This window comes from Syngnathus leptorhynchus, chromosome 1, assembly GCF_054491065.1.
Source record: "Syngnathus leptorhynchus isolate UIUO chromosome 1, UIUO_Slep, whole genome shotgun sequence".
NCBI classification, from domain to species: Eukaryota; Metazoa; Chordata; class Actinopteri; order Syngnathiformes; family Syngnathidae; genus Syngnathus; species Syngnathus leptorhynchus.
In genome coordinates this window covers 19,033,873-19,058,986 of record NC_141195.1, presented here as the reverse complement: position 1 = coordinate 19,058,986, position 25,114 = coordinate 19,033,873, and the positions used below count along the sequence as shown (strand labels likewise).

Here is a 25,114-nt window from a genome sequence, read left to right as displayed (position 1 = left end):
ATAAAAACGAACATCAAAGTGATGAAAAGTAATCGTGTTTGGAAAAAACAAAAACAACAAAACACATGGAAAAAAACACACCATTTTTTTTTTTTTTTTCAAATCTTCCCACAGTTGCAGAGTTGCTGTTTTTGGAAAGCTACCTGATTTCTTTGACACTAAAATATGTTGGCATACCTCATTCTTAAGATATTCCTACTTGTCAGGTGCACTAAAAAGAGCCAGCTCTCAATTTTATAAACATATTAAAACAAACAATAAAAAACATTAAAAAAAAGAAGGGAAAAATGCAAATAACAGTGGATGGATTGCTAATTACTATTTTTTTTCATTCATATTTGTGATTCTCCCAATGAATGCAAACCACAAATTATGTCAGAATGTTACTATTGAACTACTTTTTGTCACAGTGCAATATATCTTTTGAACAATTCGACATTTGCAGCTTATTTAAAGAGACGATCTTTTAAGAAATTGTTATGACTAACAAATGTGATAGTGTCTCCATGTTTTTTCGTCCTGAGGTCTTCCTGCAGAGTTCATGGAGAACGGAACGGACCTTGTGTCACAGTGTTTTCCTGCCGACAGCTGACTGATATACAGTTAACTCCAATGAGTGCTTGGTTGCTATCGTCAATTGACTTTGACTGGCCAACCAAGACAAGCACAAAGGAAAATCCTCCTTTTTACATAAATACAATACCACATTGTCTTCAGCTTTGAGGCATGCATCAATAAATATATAAGCAAACACAGCACCGGATACATTATTCTTAATAAATAGATTAAAGGTAGTTTCATAGAGAGCTCTTCCCTCTAAATCTCTTCATTATTTCACAAGTCCTCTTTTTAAGTTGATCTGTAATCTGACCAGATCATTGCATCTTTACATTACCTGATATAACTTTGATCTGTTTGCATGTTGGTTGTTGCATGACTGGAACTATGTTTTGGCAGTATCACATATTTGAGGCGTCAGAGAAGTTCTTTAAACTTTGGCCTTTAAAGTCCTGACCTGTTCTGCTCATCACTGAACGTAGTTGCCATATGTGCGTGCTTGCAGCAAATGTCTCTCATCCAGTGTCTTTTCGTCCAACTTGCTTACTTTCCTTAGCAGTCACTTGCTGTGTGCGAGTTCAATCTAGAGGAAGTCACTTTGCTGTTCATTGGAGAGTTGACTGACAGCCACCTCGCTATGTTGCGACCCCTGGAGCATTGTGGCAGTCCGCTGAGTGCCGTGGTCGATACAGTTTTCCCTTGGAGTCAAAGTCTCAGGACAAGGACAGTGTCTGCAGGTGCCGTGGTTCTCCAGTAGCCCGTTGGAAAACTGTGTGGAGTTACACTCTTCTTTGTGATGAGCTTCCCTGCACGTTCCGTTCTGAGTGGAGTCGTGCTGACACGAACACCCGCAAAGTGACCTTCTGCACTGGGCTATATCCCGACAGAGAGACTTGCGGAAGTTGGGCTTAAAAACCAGATAGACAATCGGGTTGTAAAGTGTAGAGGACTTGGCAAAGATGGCGGCCAACGCAAAAGCCATCGGTGGTACATTTGAGGGGTTACCAAACGCTGCCCACATGGACACAATGGCATATGGACTCCATGCTGTCAGGAAACCAATGCAAACTGCCACGGAGAGCTGAAAACAAAGCAAAAAATAAATCAGTAGATAGAAAGTGACATGGACGACTCAAAAACAATTGGGGAATTTGGGGAATTGCAGGTAAACTGCCATTGTGTAGCCCTCGCACATGTTGTTATAATTAGGAAATAAAAAGTTCTCTGGTGCTCATTTGAGAACCCTGCCAAAATTTTCATGTGCACCCCTGGTTATAGTGCATTTTACTATCCCCAAATTCCATCCAAGAGCTGAATATCCCAAACTTTTAGTGAGTGTGCCATTAAAAAAGGTGCATTATGAGCGTTGGAAACGTACCTTAACAATAAGCGCATGTGCATTGGTGATCTTGTTCTGCGGGGACATGTGCTGCTGCACTGCTTGGCGGGACCCACGGACGGTCAACAGGATGAACAAGTAGGACAGAAAGATGACAGTGCAGGGAAGAATGTAGCAGAAGAAGAAGAGAGAGACGATGTAGCTCATGGCCAAAGAGTTATGGCTGGGCGCATGCCAGTCGATGCAGCACGCCGTACCGTACGGCTCGGGCCCGTACTCTCCCCAGCCCAACAAGGGCCCCACAGCAAACACGGCCGCGTAGCACCAGACGCCGCCGACCAGCAAGCAGGCGTGGCAGTGGGAAAACTTGTTGCCTGAGGAGAAGCGTAACAGTGAGTCTGATTGAAAAAACAAGTCTCACGGTCAGCCAAGCACCCTGTCTTGTCAGCTGTGTTCTCACAGGCATGCTGCATGGGGAACAATATGTGCTTATGGGGACATGTATGACAGGATGTGGGAAGGACATCATAACAAACTCGTCATTTAAAGTTCGGCAGAGCACAAAGAATTACTTCTTCAAATATATAAAGCGTTACAGTGGGAGGAATGATTGTCAGAAGAAGATAAACAAAGAGAAAGCTCATTCAACCCATACTGGCTCAAGTTACGCAATGTTTTTATGAGACAATCAGGGGAATAAATAAAATGACTTCAAATTGTAAAAGAAAGCTTTTGTTTATTACAGCAATTATTCATGGGAACATGCAAGTGTCAAAGGAGGGAGGGGCAGACATGCTGCACAGGAATTTCATTTCACAAGACAAAAACGACAAATTACATTAGTGTCATGAAAACTTGAGAACCCTGTAAAGTGAATTCTGTTTTTTTTTTTTTTTTTTTTTTAGAAATACATTTTATAATTTGAAGATTGTGAAAATTGTGAAAATTTGCATGTTTTCACAATTTTCACAATGTAAAAAGGAATTGTGGAGAGATTCAAAGTCATTCAGAGTCAAACTGGTTTTGAACATTGCTGTTTTCTTGACTTTGGTGTGCGGCGTGGTCAAAACACTGCCCAGTGTCACAATTTGGCATTTACCATGAGTCGTCCAGTTTATATAAATTGGGCGCTTTCATTCGCATAAATGGATATCCGGTGCAATTGTGAACTATTATTATCATTACTTATGCATTTTCCCTTGATGCCGCATTATACTGAACAAATTGTTGTGAGGCGATATTTAGTCTTCTATTTGTTAGAATGCAAATAACTGTTGCTATATAACTGGCAAGTAGCAGGTTTGGCATTTGTGTTTATTACATTCATAGGGCATGGCTTCATTTACTCATGAATACTGCACAGTGCTTATTGTGACTTCAGGCACATGAGTAATCACATGGACCTCTTGTGGAGTAAGCAATATTCTTAATTCCAGGAATCCAAAGTCACTCATCTGCAAGTAAAGACAAAGTTTGTCACAGCTCTGGGGTATTTGTTTTCTAGTCCCATAGAAAATGAATTCATAACATTGTAAATTGTGAGCAACAAACTCTTGTTATGAAAACAACTCGTCGTCCTGATTGATGGTGAATAAACAATTTAATACTTCCGCAATTTACTTCCACTCATATTAGTGTGGTTACAGTCATGGCGGTGAAATGATCCATGAGAAATATCTGAGCAGCCCTCACCCATAGCCAATGATAATTGATTCTGACGATTGCATCATCACTGTAGAGGAGAACAGTGCGAACCTTATCTGCAACACCACCAAGCTTCTTCAGTTGCATGTCAGCCCCTCTTATGGTCCAATCTGATGGTGGGGGCGTCTGGTTAAACCCTGCGGCGTGCAACGCTCTGTGTTGTGGAGTGTGTCAGGCTGTGCGCGCGCTTGTCCTTATGCATATTGCTTATTTGATGTGAAACATTTCTCTGATTAAATCATCTCAGCAAAATGAAATCATCTCAGCAAAATTTCAACCTGTTCTTGTTTTAAACAGAGGCCTGATTTTAACCATAAAAAGCAAAACTTCAAGCGTGCACGAATTTGAAGCAAGAATGTATCAATATTATTCCTCACTGAAGTTCTTAAAGTGACACAATTTACAGCCTGTATCATTGTTTCCCACCCTTTAATGAGCCAAGACCGCCATCTTCTTACATTAGACAACTCTCACTGCATGCCCGAAACATAAGTACCACAAAATGTATCTTGAAAATAATGACGTTCCTCTCAATTTCGTCCAACGAATTTACTATTTCATTGAAGACAGACTGGTACACTAGCTCGCAAAGAAGGGCATTCCGTTAGACTGTTTTGTTGATTGCTGACGATAGTTGATTGACAATGACGTTTACAAAAACAAAAGACGGCCTCAACACTGACGGAACCGGATTTTTGTTCGTCATTGCTAACCGGGTCAAGTGCCCTCTCAGTCAGTCTCTGACGGAAACACAGCCCGGGCTGTCTTGCGAGTATTTGTTTTAGCTTTGTTTGAGTAGACTTCATTGGTGCCATTAAGTCATATCATATTACAGCGATACCAGCTAACTTGCATTGGCACCTGGTGCATTTAAGATGCGATTTCAAGGTTTTGCCTGACTTACATAAATCATCTCAGTATACTTTCTATCACAAAATTGTCAGGTCTCGGTCGGACGGAACTGTCAGGAAAGCATAGCGCATTCTGTCAATCACGATAAACTAGACTTGCCCGACACAAAAAATGTGCTGGTCTGCAACAACAGAGCCCACAGACAACTTTGATCTTAGTATCTTAATTTTTGTTGTTGTGCTTTTATATGATTTATTGTTTTTGTTTTGTCTGGTTGCATTTGTTTTGTGTTCCATCTTGGTATATTGCCTGCACATTTTTCTTTTTTTTTTTTTTTTCAAGTGTCCTATAAAGGATATTGAGTTGAGTGCAGTTTATGCAGTATACATTGCTACAATAGACAGGGATTCGTCTCAAATTGAGTTCTCTTTAAATGGAAAGTAGCCCGACCTATACTTTACCAGCCAGATGCACTTAACATCACAAGCAAAATTCCGTATTGATTCTTTTGTCGGTAAGCTGCAAACTCCTTTGTAGTCCCTGCTATTTCCATCTCCCCGTTTTCATCAGAGCCCCTTAAATGAAACAGGTGGCGGGATGAGTCTACCGAGCAGGGAGCCCTCTGACTCATTACTCTCAAATCTTGTGTTTTATGGACTTCGATCCAGCGCTCACAAGTCAGTCACCGGCGTCTGTAGATTAGATCTAATGGAAAGCACGTGTTTGAAAGTGAACTATTCTGTTCATCATTAGATGGCTACGTATTAGCAATTGCAAAACTAAGGTAAGGAAGCTTTTCTGGTCTTTATTCAAGAGGTCATAAAAGTGGCAAGGGAGAAGACTATCTTTCTGTCAATCCTCATTACATTTTATCAGCGTGCAATAGTAGCTCACTGCAAGGTCATATTGGATGATTCAAGCTGTCATTATAATACAACATAAAATAAGAAATTAGAACATCTTCTTCATTCAAATAGTAATTGTAAAGCACTGCACGAATGGCAAGACAGACTAAATTTAAAAAAAACAAGATTTGTATCCTTTGATTTTGTTCGGATATAATATTTGACAAAATATTCATTTCATGACCTCTATTAAATAAATCACCATCTTCAAAATGAATTGAAAAAAGAACATCAAACCCTTGCAGTTCACTCATTTTCATTGGAGCATAAAATAATTTCTTACAACTGAGTCCACCTAGTCAAACATTTTTTTCTAATTCTATTACATCTTAGCCTGTTTTAATTGAAACAGTCAAGTGCATGTATATATGATTCCAATCGCTATGTAATCATTTCAAAAGTGAACAATGAACTTTGTGTCACCAGACCACACATGGTATCATGGTTTTTGCACTCCAGTTACAATAAACACAATTGTTTACATTGTTGTATCATTAAAGTATAGACAATTCCTTTGCTTCTTATTTCTCATCACTTTTGCTAAGAACTCCACAGAAATAGCCGATACTATTTTCTCTACAAAAACAACAACGAAACACACTAATTTGACAGACCACGAATCTATCACATTCACTATGCCTAACTTTCCACCTCCAAAAAAAGCCCTGTTTTTCCCTGTTACAGATTACCTAGAATAGTCAGACTGCTTCGAGAATTATTGATCCTTGACTGGAACCTTTCCATGAAATGTACTTATGTTGGTTCTCCCACGATTGACTTGAGTTCCTACCCAAGTCCATCAAATGTCTAAATTGTCTTAATGTTGAAAATGAACGGTTGCCTGCCTTTATGTTAAATCCTGTGACTGTAGATTGGTCCAGTCACTCCATGATGTACTAGACCAGGTGTGAGTCTGGGATAAGAAGTTTAGGGGTGATGAGCTCGAGACCAGGCAAGATGAATTTAACTATTTTGTACATTTTAATGTAAATTCAACGAAAGAAAAACATAACACATTTTAGAAAAGCCTGTGGCTAAACCATTAATTCTAAGGTCTTCTAATGTTGAGTCACAGCAAAAGAGGACTAGATTGGATTCATAAAACAAACAAACATAGTGTAACTCTCCTATTTCTGAGGGAGTGACTCTATTTGATATATATATATATATATATATATATATATATATATATATATATATATATATATATATATATATATATATATATATATATATATATATATATATATATATATATATATATATATATATATATATATTATGTAAAATGATCTATTTCATTCAGTCAATTAGTTTGTCAGTAACGTTTTGGTTTCGCTTGGGTCACTCTAATTCAAACAGATGACCACTGTTTGGGGCTGTATTTTAGTTGTTAAGATAATGGATGTCACAATACCGATAAGTATGAAAACATCTATTGGCCTGACCCCGTTTTGGAACTCTGTGTTTTTTAGGAGTTTGTGGAGCTGCTTGTGAAGTACATAAAATAATGTCAAAGACAAAAAGGAAGCTTTGCTGAGTGGATTTGATAAGCAACTTGGTTTTTGTATATGCTTTGTGGTGGGTTGGGCTTAAGAGCAAATTAGCTTGTGCCTATTTGCACTGTGTGTGTATTGTAGTGTCTGGATTTGCATGTTTTGCATTATGGATGTGTTTCTGGGACTGAAAAAAAGTTTCGAAAAGAGCCATCCTACGATGTGGCCTTAATTTGAATGACACCTGGAGTTGAAAGTGAAGGCAAATCTGCAAAGTTTTCAGAATGCATTGCATAACTTCTATACACGTAGGAAATCCTGAATCTGTTGATTATTAGTTCTTCACATTCTCCTGTTGTGGGTCATTACTCAACCAAGCTCCCATAACATAACCTATTGTCACTGATCAAGAGGCTGTTTCGAACCAAAATTATTTGTCTCGAATAGACTATTTTCATTGTTGTTGCAATCATAAATACTGATACATATGGTGAACTTTATCATCAGGCACAATCCTATTTCAGACGATCACTTTTATGATGTTATTTTTAAAATACAGTGCACTACTCACAGAAGGTTTGAGATAATGGTCTTAGAATTTGGTTTGGTGCATCATTAAAAGAAAATGCACATCATATAAATGTTCTTCTACCACCGATACCTATAACCAATCATTTTTTTGTGATCTACACGTTGTACATTTTTGTACATTTTGTCACTGGTGTGGCACCTGAGGGGTCCCAAGCATATTTCAGGAGGGACAGTACCCATGTGCACACACACTAATCTTCGCCAGTGATCCCCCAGTGACTGCAAAACCAAAATAGGACAGAATATGACTTGCAAGGCAACACTAATAACATCAACTCTCAGCACGCTCGCAAAAAGATCTGTGTTTGTTCCATCTAAAGCAGAGGAGAAATGAAATGGCCTCATTAAAATAACTAATATTGAATGGTCTCATTTTACTGCCTCTTTCACTCATGCCTCTGCAACAGCTTCTTTGCCACATATGCCATACAAAAATAAAACTTATTGTAAAACACATGACATCATGCGATCTTGCTTCAAGAAAGCTTACTAAAGCAGATAGGTCGAATGTGGAGTGGCCTCAATGCTTTTATTTTTATATGCTTTTAAATGTACTTGTAATTATGTAGCATATAAATAAAATATTACTTCGATAATTTTGAATTTATTAGATGTTTTCTTTTTCAGTGTAGACAGTCACCTTACCATAGTTTGGACAGCAAACCTTGAGCCAGCAGACAGATGAAAGCACTGTTAAGGTAGTCAAACTGCACAGGCCAAACAAAACGCCACAGAAGGCGTAAATGGTGCAGGTGGTCTTATTATACAGCCACCTGGATGAGCAGGGATAGAAAGATAAAAGTGTAAGTGGGGACGCAAAAAACATTGCAATATATTCATAATGAGTGCTAGGATTCGTAAAAAGGATTTTGTCAGCATTTTATGCTAAATCACTAGGTACAAAGCTACAGTCATGACTTTGAACGAGGAGGTCGCACAAACTTAAATAAGACAACTATTTTCAGCCAAACCTATGTTGTTCTTTCATGCATTCGTACAAATGATTTTAAAGTGATTTCACAACGCAATAGTTTTATCGTGTTGGGAAGTCAACTTACTTATGAGTGTAGGCTGATGGTATAGCAATGGGAAAAAGAGAGATGGTCATCATCAGGTCACTGATGGCCAAGTTGACGACAAAGTACTCTGCTGGCTTCAAGGAGGAGTTTTTTCTATAGGCCACAAACAGCAGGGTTCCATTCCCCAGCATGGAAAGAACACCTGCCAGTCAGAGTTATACAATATGTGATGTTAATTCCGCAGCTTACCAGTTGATGCCCTTTTTTCATTGTGTTCCTAACACTGAAGAAAAAAAAAAAACATTAACCCTTACCAAAAATTGTATACAACGTCCCCATGAGGATGTCATTGTCTTTAGATATTCTGGACACAAACAGATACGTTTCGGAGGCATTTCCCATCTGAAAGACAAATAGAAGAATAGACACAATGATGAATGGAGGAATTTAGTCAATGTCTTTTGATATTATGGACACAAACGAATACATTTTGGAAGCATTTCCCATCTGAAGGAAAAATAGAAGAACAAACAATGATGGATGAAATAATAAGAAATAATGTTTCACCTCCTGACAATTTCCAAAAACAAACAACTGCCTTAAGAAATTTACTCAAACACCTCTGTTGTTCAGAGCATTAACTTTTTGAAAGCATGAGCAAAATACCTTCAAAACCCTCAGAAAGCACATTCATAAACTCCTGTTTGCGGTGACTCTATGGATTCAGTTTATGAATTTAAATGTGGAATAACCTTGCTTTCCATTGTGTCACCTATTGTCACAGGAGTGTGTGCTGTAGAAAGCAAAGTAAGTGAAAGAGTTGAAAAAGTACTTTTATTATCAACTGTCCACATCCACTGAAAAATGAATGGGAAGCTGTTACCTACAAAGCAATGCCTGAGATAGAAACAAGGTTTTTGGGCCAAGTCATCTAATGCTTTAATATTAACAGGTCGTGGAATAGGGTAACCTACACTTCATTGTCGCTTTTATCCATAATTCACTTCCTTGTCATGAAAACAAAATCCCAAACAGGCACAGGGAAAGAAAAACGTGCCAAGGCAGAACTCGTGTATGAGCAGAAGGCTGGGTGGGATCAACATGGCATGAGGATCAGAGGCCGACCAATAGAAGCAATGGAAGCTCCATCCAGGGACAAGTGCTGAGAGTTTTGTAGGGATGCAAAAAGCACGTTGTAACTAAACAATTTTGCAACGAGTGAATCAACAGCAAGACCTAGTCTGAGAAAATATCTTTAAAAAAAAATCTCCACCCATGTGCACAACTGTGCTTTGTGCTAGACTTGCACGAGGCATGAAAATGGGGCACCTTAACATCGACTGTGATCAGTCTGTGACAAATGGGTGAATAGCCTGACAGAGAACTTCACAGTCCAGATACAGAGCAGTTGACTTCAAAGTTCAGATAGAAAACCTTTGGAAAATTGAGGAAAGGTTTTGGGCCCAAGTGATGTATTCTCCTGCAGTGAGGTGTGAAGCTTGTTTTGGATGAATTTCTTTGACCGTATACTCAGTAGGTTATCTTCAAAGAGAACCATGCTTTTTGTTCTAAGACTGTGAGCATAAAATGGCTTGGAAGTAGACACAATCAGACACAGGTTAGAACACAAATTAAAGTACTGGCCTGTAAAAACATACTTTGTAGATAATAAACAATTCCCTAATCGCTGTAATACCCGCATCTCACGAAAGAAACTGTGTAGTGCTGTACTCGTTTGCTGCATCATATGCCATAAAATCTTTTGGATTGCAACAATACTTTAGCTTGTTTATGCCAAAATGTTCCCACGTTTCTTCTAGTACTGTGGTGTGCTGAATGCTGGATTTGAATTGGATTTATACTGTAGTTGGTTAAAACCTCAGGGGATAATTCAATGTCACAGAAGATGTGTGAACAGACAAATTAGTTGTAAAGATTAGAATTATTCTCGGCAGAAAAAATGAAATTTTTAGTTTCAGAGGGAACAGATATTAAGAAGACTACTTCTTTACTATCCTAATGTGAACAATAGCATGCCAACCACTAAATTGTACTTGCTTCCATGGTAATAGTAACATCTTAATTTCCTCTCTCTCTCTCTCTCTCTCTCTCTCTCTCTCTCTCTCTCTCTCTCTCTCTCTCTCTCTCTCTCTCTCTCTCTCTCTCTCTCTCTCTCTCTCTCTCTCTCTCTCTCTCTCTCTCTCTCTCTCTCACACACACACACACACACACACACACACACACACACACACACACACACACACACACGCACACACGCACGCACACACACACACACACACACTTTAGAGAGAGAGAGAGAGAGCGTACATGAGTGTGCATGCTTTTGGTTCAGCTGCAGACAAAAAAAAGTCAAGGCAACAGTCAAGTACTCTTGAGCAAGGCGCCATTAGCATTCCCGTCTCAAGAAGTGCAGCACTCTGCATACTCCTCTACTTTTTTGTTTGTGTGTGTTGGGCTACAAAAATAGAGCAATTTAATTTTCCCATGAGGGATCATAATCAGTATAAATAATTAAAATAATGAAGCATACACACATATTATGCCTAAGGGTGCAACATTATTTCTGTTCCTCTGTCTTGTTACTGAACTGTATATGTACATTGCTGACAAACTTCAAGTCATAAAATAGACTGACAGTTTGCAGGAAATGAAGCTTTCCCAGGAGGGTGGCTACGGAACTCATCACCTTTTTACTGAGAAAATTTTGCAGTAATTAAAGATTGTAACCAACCAAGCCTCACCGGATTACAAATTTACTGACGGTGTAAACACAGTGTCAAGGACAGTGAATGAATGAAGACTGGTATTACTAATACAAAAATGGCAGGCCAGAATAAATGTGTGAGGACAAATGAGGGATGAGCACAATCCCATAACAGAACCTGTCATCGATGCAAGATTGAAAGGAGAATGACCAACATTGCTGATCCAGCATGTTCACGGTATGCATTGGAGGCTTGTAAAGTAAAGGTCATCCCACTTGCTAACGCCAGGAGGGTCCCCTGGAAAAGTTGGACCACGTCTTCAGAGAGAGACGCTTCAGACTACCACCTGGCCTGCATGCATACCGTTGGCATGTTTGTGAGTGTGAATGGTTTTGTTTCTGTGTTCAGGTTGTAGTGCGTCGGTGTCAGACAGTCAAAAGTTCCGGAATAAGCGAAGGTTCAGTGGAGTGATGCTATAACTTTATAATCACAAGGCAGAATTGGATGGGTATTCCAGTTCCAGTTGGATAAGAAAAAACATTGCAGACATATGATGATGAAGTGATATAAATGGTTTACAACCTTTACGGCCTACATTAAGGTGGCATCACCGTGTTCGCTGGAGGCAAAAGAAAGGAAGCCAGCAGTAAATGCTGAGGCAATTAAGATGTTTACTTTTATGTAGTCTTGTGGTTTTGATTGCCCAAACTGTAAAAGCAAAAAATAAAAGCTTTTCAAAACATATAATCATAAAAATTTAATCATATCCCAGTACTCTGCCAGTCATAAAATGTTGAAATTGATAATCGCCAGCTAACGTGCCGTTTCTGCCACATCTGTTTTCTTCCATAAGTCACCAAGATACGTAAACACAATGCGTTCCAAGAGACTGAATTGCTGAATTGTTCATAGGTCTGTGCATGTTTATCTTTCTTGTATTCCACAGAATAATGTTATAAGATGGAACTTTGCAATCAGGCAAAAACAAAAAAACTCCTTTGAGCTGTTCTTTATTTTGCTTTTATTGTATTTGAGAACTGACAGGATAATTTGAAAGTGATTTGCATTTTTTCTTGAGCTTCCTTGAATGCATTATTATTATTGTCATTTTTCACTTCATAATGGCCAACTTTACATCATCCCCAAGTGGAGATTTGCAGTTCCTTATAAATGTCCTTTAAGCACATCATTTTTTTGCATGGATTCCCAACAAGTAAGTCCTTGCTTGCACATTGTAGACTGTGTGGGTGAGTGTGTCTCCGGCGCTTGATTTAAAAGGAATGATTCGAGCCGCTTCCATTGGCTGGGTATCAAATCGACCGTGTTCCCTGCAGTGCAAGTGCCAATTTCACATTTATGTATGTACCTTGCACTGTAGGCACAGTAATGGGGCCCCTACTGTTTCTTTCCTCGTCTAGACTCGATTGTGACTGTAGTTTTGGTCTGTTTGTTGGCTTCCTTCTGCTGAGGCTCTACGCACCCATCTTGGTTAGTCAGCTTTTTGTTTTTTAATCGGGCCGACCTTCTGGTGTCATTGATTTTCATTGTCTGTTTTGTATTTGCGTCTCACTTTTACAGGCACCCTTGTTTCAATATACCCAGTTTGATTGCTCTACTTTTGTTTAGTCAGCATTGAGGTCACCGTTTAGGTGCTTTTTTTGTCAATCCATGACTCCGCTTTTCGTCCTAAAACTCATTTGTGATTGCATCCAGCTCCCTCACAACCTGCAGAAGGTAATCACTAGAGCTAATAATCACTCTATAGTCGTGTTCAGTGGAAGCACATCCCTGCTTGGAGATGGCATTTATGGAGGACATAGACAGTAAACCTTGATGTTTCTTTTGGCTCTTTGCCAGATGGATCTGTGAATCAAACCATCTGGCAGTACAGTGGAATATGTCAGATTAATATACTAAAACAGTGGTCCGTGGATCATTTAGTGCCGGGCTGCACAAGAAAGAATAAATAACTTTAATTATTTTACACCTCAGTGACGTGTACATAACATTACTCATGTTATATTGTTGGCATGATGTTATGAGGATGTTGCAAATATAGTTGGATAGATTACACAGTGGATTCACGTTTGTCGTTAAGAAAAACAAAAAAAAACTACAGTGGTGTTTGCATACAGAATTCCCTCATGGAACTAAGGGTTGAAGGCTGAGTTGGGATGGTGGTGTTTATCCATTGTTGTTCTGCTATATGATTGTCTGAAAAGACGTTTAGGATTGTGGTTGGTCTGTTTTGCGGAAATGGGATTGTAGTTCAAACGTGGCCAATTTTTGCAAAGAAAACGTCCATAAACAATGTGCAGTCGGTGATTATTTGATTGATTGATACTTAGAAGTTTTCTTCGCAAAGATTTCGACATCATCGGTACACCGGTACGTGATTTTTTTTTTTCTGACAGTAATCCGGTCCGTGGTGCTGAAAAGGTTGGGGACGACTGCACTAAAACACTGGCTGTCCTTACGTCTATTATTATTGTGCCTGTCTTTTAAGGCCATATTTTATTCAGGAGGTTTGAAGAAACAAAGAACGACTATAAAAGGTTATTAAATTTACGAACACAGTTAATGACATTAGTTCCACGCTCCAACTGGCCATGGGCCGCATTGTCATTTTTTTTTTGGGGGGTTTTTTTTCATCACCAAAGTGCCTGTATTAGGTACCGCTGGAGATGACAAATAAATTATTTGCATTTCTGGATTGACAAATAATGGAAGAGACTGCATTTTCTCTGTCTGTGTGCAAAATACTGTAAAATGATTGCATAAGTGTGTTTATACATACACGCACACACAGACGCACGTACACACATACACAAACACACACACTCAGTACTTGCCATACAGTTGTGTTTTTACCGTTACGTAATTTGCCGACTTGCAATTTCAAGTCTTGTTAGACTCATCAACAATTTGTCCTAGAATGAACAAGGTCCATTTTTTTCTGTGAGCTTGATCAAGCATTTCCCTCCAAATCGCCTAGCACGTGGTACTTTTTAAAAGTGCTGTGGGTTCACATTTCCTCTCCGTTTCATTGGTCTGATGCAGAAGATAAAAGACGAGAAATGGGGTTGTTATTCTCTGAGCTAGAAAGACAAGAACAAAACGCAAGAACAAAAGTAATTGGCAAGGGCTGTATCTCCAAGAGCACAGAAAGATACACTTGGAGCTGTGTACAACAGTAAGATTACGTAAATAGGACGTGACTGATTATTTATTATGAGATAGCCGGGAGCCTTTTCTCCCCAACATTAACCAACCACTGCTCACCAGAACTATCACTTATCATTACAAATCCACTCATTCTGTATTAAGTGACCCAAAATAATCACACATTTTATTTCTGTCACAATTTTAGAAACAACAGCAACACGTACAAATAATTTCTTTGCAATAAACATGAGACAAACATGTTCAGACTTGACAGGTAATCCCGACTGTTGCCACCAAAAGCCTGTCAAAATATGAATAACACCAGAGTGGGAGTGAGCACGCAGTCCTCGAAACGGGCGGCACAAGTCTTAGAAGCAGCAAATGTGTGCTGTTGTATGTGTTGGTGGAGTCAAATCTCAAGCTTAGTGAGTCGCACATCTGACAGAGGCCTCTACATCAGTAGTTGTAATTTATGGCAGTTTTTGATGATGAAGTAGTGGAGCTTTTTCCAAAGCACTTACTCAGCTTCACTGCTGCAAAGAACCGTTTAGAATGTAGTTTGTACTGTACAGAGTACACTGTTCATTTATATAACAAGTTTTCACTGTGTGTGGGAGAAAAGCTTCAAGGCACTGCGCAATAATGTAGACATAATACAATATTAAGCATATTGACACTGTGATCCATATTTATGCCTCACAATTTGTTCAAATGTGATTTTCAGTGTGCAATATTGTGCATAAATATTATTCATATCAAGATGTTTTTCTTATGACGTGCACCCGGAGTGTATTTTATTACTGTCATCACTGTCAATATTACACTTCTCCTTTGGCATACATTTTCCCAGTGGGGTGGCTCCCCTGCGTCCCCCCCACCCCCTACCCCACCCCCGTTCATGGTTTGGCAACTAAAAGTTCAGCGCTGAATAATTATTTGTACGAATTTCATTTAACTTCATTTGCATGGCCCCAAATAACTCAAAATGGTGTGTATCATGTGGTACTAGTACAAGACCGGAGCTTTTTCTGAACTTGTTTTTTAAATTTATTCCTTAACATTTATTCCTTAAAATTTATTCCGATGTTATCCACCATGGAACCTGGTCCGTGAGTGCTTTACAAGTTAGTAGCAAACATTTTGTTTCTTTCATCAGGTTTTTCTTCCTGCTATTTCCTTTTGGTAGCAAACACTGTGATTTATTACGCGCTATTGCAGAGCAAGTAGGATATTGCAATAATGTTGACAATGGTTTGTCAATAGGCAAAACATCCAAAAGTTGATATTATATTGGTGTTTGAAGGAGAAATATCATGCAAAATCCACTTTTTTAGCTTCTGTATACATTTTATTGTGCACTTGGAGACTCCAGGATTATGGAAAAGTTTTATTTAATCCCTCCAGGTTCTGCAGAGATACTTTTATAATCCGTTTGGGGGATTCTTGTTTGATCCGTTCAATTTCATTCATTCCTACTATGTATTTTGAGCAATTACGCCATAGTTTTTGCAGAGGGACTGACAAACAAGGTAATGAGTGCGGCCAAATCTTTTTGCAAATTCACCATATTTATTTCTCGCAAGTTTGTGAACAGTGATAACACACCACTGTGATACGTTGATATGAAGTTGTGATTCTGCAGGTTCATTGTCTTCACTGTCCTCTCGCTCCAGTCTAATCACGGCATTCTGATTGTATTTGTGGAATATAAGTTAAGAAGCAAAAATTAACCAATTCTTAGCCATCTCAGGGGGCGTCCTTTTTTCCGCTTACTGTCGATTGAAAGTGGCATCATAGTTGCCAGGTCTCAGGTCACAATTAATCACAGCATAACTTCAGAAAACTGATTAAAAGTACCTATTTTTTTGCTCCCTTTTAAAATCTCAAGTAATTTTGCCTCCTTCCAATCCTCCATCTGGCTATTTTATATCTGGTTGCTTCCTGATTCAAACACAGACTTGAGACATTTCCAGATGGAAGAGTGTTTTTCTGTGACTGATGTAACAACAACCACTTATGGGAAATCTCTTTTGAATAAATGAGCCACTTCTGTTAGGGTTTATTTGAAAGTTTTTAGGGAAACATAAGCCATATTACATCATTCATTTCAATCTATGATTGGAGTATTTGGAACACTGGTCAGTCAATGTTTGTCCTCCACGACTGATACTATGGGTCATTGTTTACGTCTGTGCCCTCTATATTGTTTTCTCATTCATCCAGCCTCACTTTGAAGCAATCTTGTATGCGTACTGCACTGCTTTATTTGATGTTTACATTCCATGTTTTATTTTTATGGTTGGCTGCAGCGTATTGAAGGGGAATGAATATCGCCAACAGCTGCAACATGTTTCATTATCGTGCAGGTGTTTCAGAAATAGTAAGATTAAATAATATTCAAAATAATTTATATTTTACATGTAAGCATATAGTACAGAGAATTCATCTGAGCATTTAATTTTTCTATCTTCCATCAAAACTTAAATTGCTTTCAGTTGTGCAAGATCATGCAGATAAAAACTGATTTGACAGTGCTCCAGAGGTCTTGTGCACATTTTGATATTAAATAAGGTTGTAAAATGCACCTGGAAGTTTGCAATCTCAAGCTTTTCATGGAATGTTCAAAGGTTTTTGACGTGAGCATTGTTAATACCACAATTACATTTTTGTTTCTCGAATTCAAGGATGCAAAACAAGTTTTTTGTTTGACTGAACGTCATAACTGGATCAGAAAAATAATCTCTTTCTTCATTTCGTTACAATTGTACTGAAAATGTACATGTGCAAACACTACCATGTTTTATCAGCTGACAATTAGAACAGATTTGTGAAATTAATGTCCTGTGAATTCAAAAGTCAGTACACAGTTAACTTGTTGAGTCATATCTGGCTGTAATTTTTCCTGATCTGCTGTGTGTTGCAGAGGTAAAGTGACCACATTTACAAAAAATAAAAAAAATAAAAAATCCCATGCTTGGATTTATCCATGTTCATGTGTGCAGGCAGGAACATCTGACTATTTACCTCTCACAATGCAGTAGCATAATAGCAAGGTGATAATTGGCTGCCAACTTGTCTAATTTTGCATGACTGGCAGGTCCTTCATTTACTTTTTGGCCCAACAACAATTCTGTCATTTCTGTGGCCCAAATGTGGCAGTCAAATCACTGGTGCTGTCCTCTTGCCAGACAGCAGTCTTTAGTGATATTCAAGCCCGTTTGGCTTCAACTTGTGTCATCCTTTTCCAGTCCCCAAAGAATCAAATTTGATAAGAAAATGAGCCATCCAAGAAATATTTTCATCTGCAAAGTAACCACACAAAAGCTACCAGAAAGCTGATAATCACTATCCAGGACGGAAGGCAAAAGAAGAATGGCAGAAAAGCTCAGGTGACTATTGCTGGAAATGTTCTTGCCCCAATCAGGCAAAAGACATTCAGACTAAGAGAATGCTCGTGTTTTTTTTTCTAGTTACAAGCTGTCATTTGATCAATATTTTGGTTTGACTTAAATGTGGCGTTTAAGGCGCAAAATTTCATTTTGACAGATGAAAACACAATTGCTGCCTATGTCAAATCACCTTTACATTTAATTTCAATTGGTGTTCCAAGTTGAGCCCACTGCCACCTTCCTCTCTGTTTGTCGCATGGATCTCAATGTTACTGGGTCACTGAGATGACGCTTTGCCTCTGGGAGGCCCGCAGCACAACGCTTGGACTCGTCATCAAGCCCTGCAGCTTTAGTTCATGGGCAGTTGCAAACATTGCACAACATATATCTGTCATCCTCTGTTTGCATCTTCGCTCTCTCTACAGACGGCATTGTTTAGCTCTATACTCAAACACATTCAATGTGTTGTTTGAGGATTTTGAAGTGAAACTCAAAATGGATCTTGGGTACTTCTTTTATTTCACAGCCAATGTGAGTAAAGTTTGTGTTGAAAACTTACAGGAGACCTTTATAAATTTGATTTGATATTGGTAAACAATTTTCCAGATTGAGCCAGGTATATTTTCTCAGGAATGATTTTCTCAGCGTGACATAAACCCCAATCAATGATTTGGTATCAGAGAAATGAAAATGAAAAGTCTAGTATGTTTGATACTTTGGATATTTTCTGTGGAGTGGGACATCGAATGAGAACTCTGCATAATAGCACAATGACGTCGACCAATAGGAATGTGTCTCCCTTGCTCGCTCTTGTCAACATTTGGATGCAGGTGAACAAGGCATGAGCTGACGGTAAACAGTGATTTTGAAAAGGAAAGGTTTTAAAAATCACTAATACTGGTTGGTACCGGTAATTACATTTTTTGAGAGGATGTCAAAGCAGGGCACAATATTAATGGCTGCCTGCAAACTAGACAAGCTTCCTCTTTGAAGTTGGGTGCCTCCAGTTGACTTTATTTTCTCACCTTCTAGGCAAGCAATTATGTACGTATGAAGGAAGAGGGAGGCAGCAAGTTAAAAGAGACAAACACAGATGCCACTTTGTTCTACCTTAGAAATGATAATAATAAATGAACATGGTGCCAGCGGGTACTATTTAGCCCTAAGGACTTGATGCTTTTGTGACATACATAGGTCATGTGGTGTTGTCATTCTGACTTATTGGCAGTAGTCTGACATTATGCCATCACCAAATGTGTCTTGTAATCTAACCAAGGAATTATTCTTCTTATGTCTGACTGTTTATACATCTTCTATCTACCTATTTTTAATACCATACGTATATGCAGTTCATGGTTGCAAGGATGATGTTTTTATTTTTCATTATGGTTCAAATAATTTCAAATACTGCATGCAAGTCAACTGAGGTCTTTTAATGAACATAATGCCTTCACTCATCTAAATATATTATTTGTGTTCACGAAACATTTTCACTTGTGGATGACAACAGTGGTGGACCTTTATTACCAAGTGCGTGAACATGTGAGGTTAAAAAATTCAGGTTCAACAAATTCAACAGAGGGTGAGATTGAACATTCCAATTAGATTTCAACAACAGAGCTTTGTTGCCCCTCTTGCCACTTTCCACTCAGCATTTAATAAGATCTCACCAATCAATAAACAACTGTTAATTTGTTGACACATTTCTGTAATTCTCTAAATATATTTACTAGAAATTATCCATTCAGTTCCGCAGACCTAATGAATAAGAGAAAATTAATTAAAAGAAAACACAACGTTGGGCCACTTAAAGTGAATTTGTAAAGACCTTTTTCCTCAAAGACCTCAAGGGCAAACCTGCACTTTATCGAAAACATTAATTAAATCGAATTACTTAACTGAGGACTGGTACGAGAGTGGACCTGCTCTCTAAAGCTGTTTACAACTCTGCGTCCGAGCACGGAATGGCACGTCAACATTGCACGTGAGACTGCCTGTCCAAAAGCCAAGTCTTTAAAATCGGAACTACTGCGAGTGACGCATTTTAAAAGCTGAATCTTTTCCTCTGGTGAAACTCGGGATTATAGCTGGGACTGGAGTATCCTGTCATACTATACACGAGAGAGATTGACTGTTAATCGCTGGACTGGCCTTGAATTGTGAATTGATCCCACACCAGCTCCAAAGAAGTCATAAGTCATGTTAGAGTTCCTTGCAGCATAAAGCTTCCTTGAGCACAACGAGCTTCAGAATTGAGCAGCAGAGTTGAATGAATTTCACATGATGATTAATTTGAAAAAAAGAATCAAAAGGCCAGGCAACTGGAGGAATGATAGCCATGGTGAAAAGCAGGCGGGAAGGAAGTCATTACTTAAGGTTTACTGTGGTTTACTTCAGAATAAATGGTTGATGGATGATTACATTAGACTGAAGTAACAATGATGCAGAAATACAAGATAAAGAAGCAGCAACAAGATAAACACAGTGCTGCATCGCCACAGCTTGCACAAGACTGGGTATTAAGGTCACCGCCTCTGGGACCATTTTTAAGAGTGCTCGAGTCAAATCCATTTGAATAAACGAACATGAGAGAAGCACACCAATGTAAACTTACTGTATCAGGCTTGACATATAACAATATACAGTGGATGCTTTCTTGACATGGAGAACCCAGTATATGGACCACTACTGACAGAGATGCAATTCTCTTAATCACACGCAAGTGTACATAGCAAAGTTTCATAAGACAACATTCTAGCATCCCTGCCTTTGACGAATGTATTCATCTTTTTTATTTATTTTTTTATTTCTGTCTTAATCATAATGCTGTGCTTAGAACTAATGGGGGCATGCAAAGATTTGGGGTTGACTTCCTCTTTAACCTTCATTACTCGAAGTGCATAGATGTTCACTAATGCACAGTTTTGTCTCACTCACTACTAACACAGTTGGACTGCACAAATGTCAGAGATAAATCCCCTCCCAAAACGCCTTGGACGAATTGTATAAATATAATATAATATAATATAATATAATATAATATAATATAATATAATATAATATATATATATATATATAATCAACCAACTTCTTCAGAATCCTTGAGAAATACTGTAAAACAGAAATGGGGTACTGAATAAACTACATTTCTCTTGTTATTTACCACCACTCAAGCTCGATATTGCATCTACCCATGCAAATCAGTTGATCATCAATACCAGGGAACATTCAAGACACCGGATTATCGATCCTTTAAGAAAACATTTCTAATCATTTATGAAGCTTCAATTTGTGAGACGCCTTTCTCGGGAGATCCACATCAAAGATCACTTCATCTAAATGGCACTTTTATAGGGAAATCAATTTTACCAATCCAACAATAAGCATGCACAAGAGTTAGTGCTTTAGATCTCCTTCAGCTTCATGCGTGAAGCATAGAAATTGCGTAAGCACGATACACGCATAATGATTCAAAGCTGCTTGTCGCCAAGCCCGAAAACAATTACAAAAACAGTGGTTAAGCTTGTTTTTTGAGCTTTTGAAGTGCCGAGGCACTAATTTTTGTCATTATATTGCTCTACATTTATTATTTTGTTCAAAGGGAGCCTAACGGCCATTGTTATGCATTTGTGTAGCCCAGCAGTATTAAACCTCCTTCAGCTAATAAAAATCAAAAGAGCATGTCTCTTGAGCATGTGCTTGTAAAGTGCACTATGGTTAGTATTTGAAAAAGGCTCAAACTTAAAAATTTTCACACTAAAAAAAATTAAAGTCGAATAGAAATTTTACAGTTTTATTAGGGTATTTGCAAAACCTCAGTCTGAGACTAGACTGGAGTGATTAGATTAGTTTATTCACACATCATCCAGGAAATACAAAACAATTTACACAACTAGATGTGTGAAAAGGGTCACCCCTATTAAAACCTTTTTAAAAATCTTAATAGGGTCCAATAAATATCCAACATACAATTACAAAAGGATACCCACATAAACACAATAAATAATGGCCAATCTGTGATTGGTGAGGACAAGCAGTACAGATAATGGATGCATGGTCAATAAGCAATGATAGGTCAATAACATTGCTAGGATTTCTCTTAAAGATAGATGGAATGTGACATGGGCGGCTCGGTGGCACACTGGGTAGCACGTCCGCCTCACAGTTAGGAGGGTGCGGATTCGAGTCCACCTTCGGCCCTCCCTGTGTGGAGTTTGCATTTTCTCCCCGTGTCCGCGTGGGTTTTCTCCGGGCTCTCCGGTTTCCTCCCATATCCCCAAAACATGCTTGGTAGGCCGATTGAAGACTCCAAATTGCCCCTAGGTATGAGTGCGAGTGCGGATGGTTGTTCGTCTCTGTGTGCCCTGCGATTGGCTGGCAACCGGTTCAAGGTGTCTCTCGCCTACTGCCCGATGACGGCTGGGATAGGCTCCACACACGCCTGTGACCCCCGTGGGGACAAAGCGGTTCAGAAAATGGATGGATGGAATGTGACATTTTTACTGTGTCATCAAGCTTGTTACAAATCTGTGGTTCTCTGCACATAATGCAAAACCTTGTATATTTCTTTTTTTTTTTTTTCAGTGACTACTGGTGGTATATGTGTGTCTTGGAGCCCAGAATCAGATGAGGTCACATGATGTTTGGTTTAGCTCGTGGACATTCTGGCTCATTATACAAGAATTCTGGAAGTAGTTGCACTCACGAAGCCTGAGAAGGTTATAGCAGTTGAAAATCATTTTTGTTGAGGCGTTGAACTCAGACCAAGGCACATTAGACTTTTTTCTGGACTATCATAAGCGTTTTGAAACGAGTTGGAAATGTATTACACTCTATGATGTTGCAGTATTGTATAAGAGGTTTAAATCAGGATTTGTACAGAGTGAGAAGCAGAATATAGTGCCTCGACTTAGCTCATCAATTTGTCCTCTAAAGTTGAGAAATGTATCAATGTGGAGCCTAAGGAATTTTGTAGAGCAGACTCTTTCAATGTTTTGTCTGTTTCTTTTGGGGCACATTTGTTTGTCATTTTGGGAAAAGCTGGAAAAGCTTCAATTTGTAATTGATAATCAGCTGCACAAAATTATGTACACCAAGATCACAAGGATATTTTTTTAAATAAATAAATAAATAAATAAATAAATAAATACCCATGATTATTAATATTATTATTCAGTTGACCAGTAGGTATATGACCAAAATGTCTGTTTGTGTTGGGGGGGGGGGGTCCTCTGACCTTGTCTTGTACCTGTAAATTGAAGCTTAAGGAACCACAGGATCCAAGGAAAAACAACCAATTACAGAGGGAAAGTGTAAATCATGAGATGTCAGATGTTATGTCATTTAATTTTGCTCACAGGCACACACATGCAGCCGACAGAATGAGGCAATAACCAATTGCTGTTACCAATTGGACTTCAAGTACTTTGCTTTAAGTATGAGAAATAAAACATATCCATCCCTTGTTTAAAAAAAAAAAAACTGGGCATAATTGATTGTATATTCCCAAAAAAAAAACAACCTCAAAATGTGATCAATAAGTCATGCAACCAGCGTACCAGCCGTGGCTAAAATTGACTTATTTACATTGCTAATGGTAACTTGGTATTGCTAGCGCTGCTATTTTGTTGAAGCTGATTGTGCTTTCTCTGTGACTATTTATCATGACTATGCGCTTTCTTAATCGCATACACATGAATTTCCATGACTGAAAATCACGCTTGCGCATGTTAGTGAGGGAATGGCTATGCTTTGAAAAATGTCAGTCTCCAGTTAAACTGTACAAGCTCAAGTCAACCACATTTTGGGATGAGTACACAAACTCAACAGTATGTACTGAATGCTGATGCAATGTCAGTGGAGGTGACGATAGAGTAAAATTCAGTGGGAAACAACAACGTAACTACAGCAAAGGGGTGACAAGGGAAATAAAAAATTCAAATCTCAATCCAAGATTAATTAATATGATATGAAGAGCCAAAGACTTCTCAAAACACAATATACCTGATTATTCACGAGAAAACAATTGATCCCAAAGGTGGGGAGATGACCTGGTTAGAGACTCAAACTGGATTATAAAATACTGTAATACTCACATATTAAATATTTATCCTCTGCGACAAAAAACTATAACTGCTATGCTGAGACTCCAGGACAGTGTCTTAGAAAATGTTTTATACTGCCTCTAAATGGCCAAGATGCACTCACCATAAAGTAACAGTACAACTGACGGAGACAAATATGACATAAACAGAGTAATTTATTTTAATTGGAAATTATATGAGAATGTCATTAGTGTATGTTTTTTTTAAGTACAATAACATAGAGTGCGATGTTCCTCGATTAAAAACAGATATGACCTTTGATAGGAGGCTGGCACAGATTAATGTCATTTTCATTTCAAAGGAAAAAGGATGATTTAGGAGTCAGCTGTTTTGAGTTACGAGTTATCAAAGAACAAATTCAACTCTGATTTCAAGGCACCACTGTCCTTCTCTGAAACTTTTGCTGGATTCCATCCTTTTTCTTCTTTCTTTATTTCATTAAAATAGGAATGAAATAGGTAACTTAATACTGAAATAGAGGGTCTAAATTAGAATATTGGTGTCTGAGAAAGGATTGTTAACCTTTTTTGTTTAAGAACTTAACAGGAGGTGAAATGTTAGTAATTGTTGGAATTTAAAGTAAGAGAGAAAGTGGGACTTTACACATTGTAATTAGAGCGAATGCGAGCAGAAACACACTTTGAACCTCGTGTCAATGTGGGTCGAGTTGAAGAAGCATGTGATAAATGTGCTTGTTTGTGCACAAAAATACATTTCACACATCCAGTGTGTTCTAAAGACAGAAACAAAGAGAGCAATTACATTTTTGATGGGGGAGGGCAAGCCCCAATTATGTACAGCAAGGTCTCAATTATTAGAGCTGGGTAGTAACTTGTCCAATCGTATGAGTGGGCATGGGAAATTAATAATTGTATTGGAATTTACGGACTCCGATCCGTAAATCCAATCCACCTACTATGACCTCATGCAGAAAAGCCAGGTGACACGCCTTAAGAGAAGGTGTATGGATTCCGTCCATGGAAATGAAATCATACCTGATGTTCTTTTGAATATTCTATGAATCTTTTCATGGCACCCCGCAAATGTGTGTGTACATACTGTCATCAAAGGCTTTCAATCATTCGGTTGCTTTGTGTCAAAAGCCCTTTGACCAAACCGACGCAAAAGAGCTGGAAAGAGAAGTAACTGTAGTCATTCTTTAATCAGTCATTTCAAAGTTAATGACTTTTGAGGGCTTCCTCTGCATAATACATGTTTGAGGGTTTGGATGTTATTATAATTTCATGTGAATGCATCTGATGAGGT

At 38.4% G+C, this 25,114-nt stretch overlaps 1 protein-coding gene across 1 annotated transcript in view; it reads right to left on the bottom strand.

Annotated features, from left to right (window-relative positions):
* Window positions 1-586: 586 nt before the first annotated feature.
* Window positions 587-25,114, bottom strand: part of opn7b (opsin 7, group member b) — a 60,153-nt gene continuing 35,625 nt past the window's right edge. The window contains exons 2-6 of the mRNA XM_085918047.1: window positions 8,779-8,866; window positions 8,504-8,666; window positions 8,091-8,218; window positions 1,937-2,271; window positions 587-1,639 (exon numbers count right to left, since the gene is read on the bottom strand). Coding sequence (XP_085774173.1) covers window positions 1,142-1,639; window positions 1,937-2,271; window positions 8,091-8,218; window positions 8,504-8,666; window positions 8,779-8,866 — 1,212 coding nt within the window. The 3' untranslated portion in view covers window positions 587-1,141. The remainder of the gene's footprint in view (window positions 1,640-1,936; window positions 2,272-8,090; window positions 8,219-8,503; window positions 8,667-8,778; window positions 8,867-25,114) is intronic.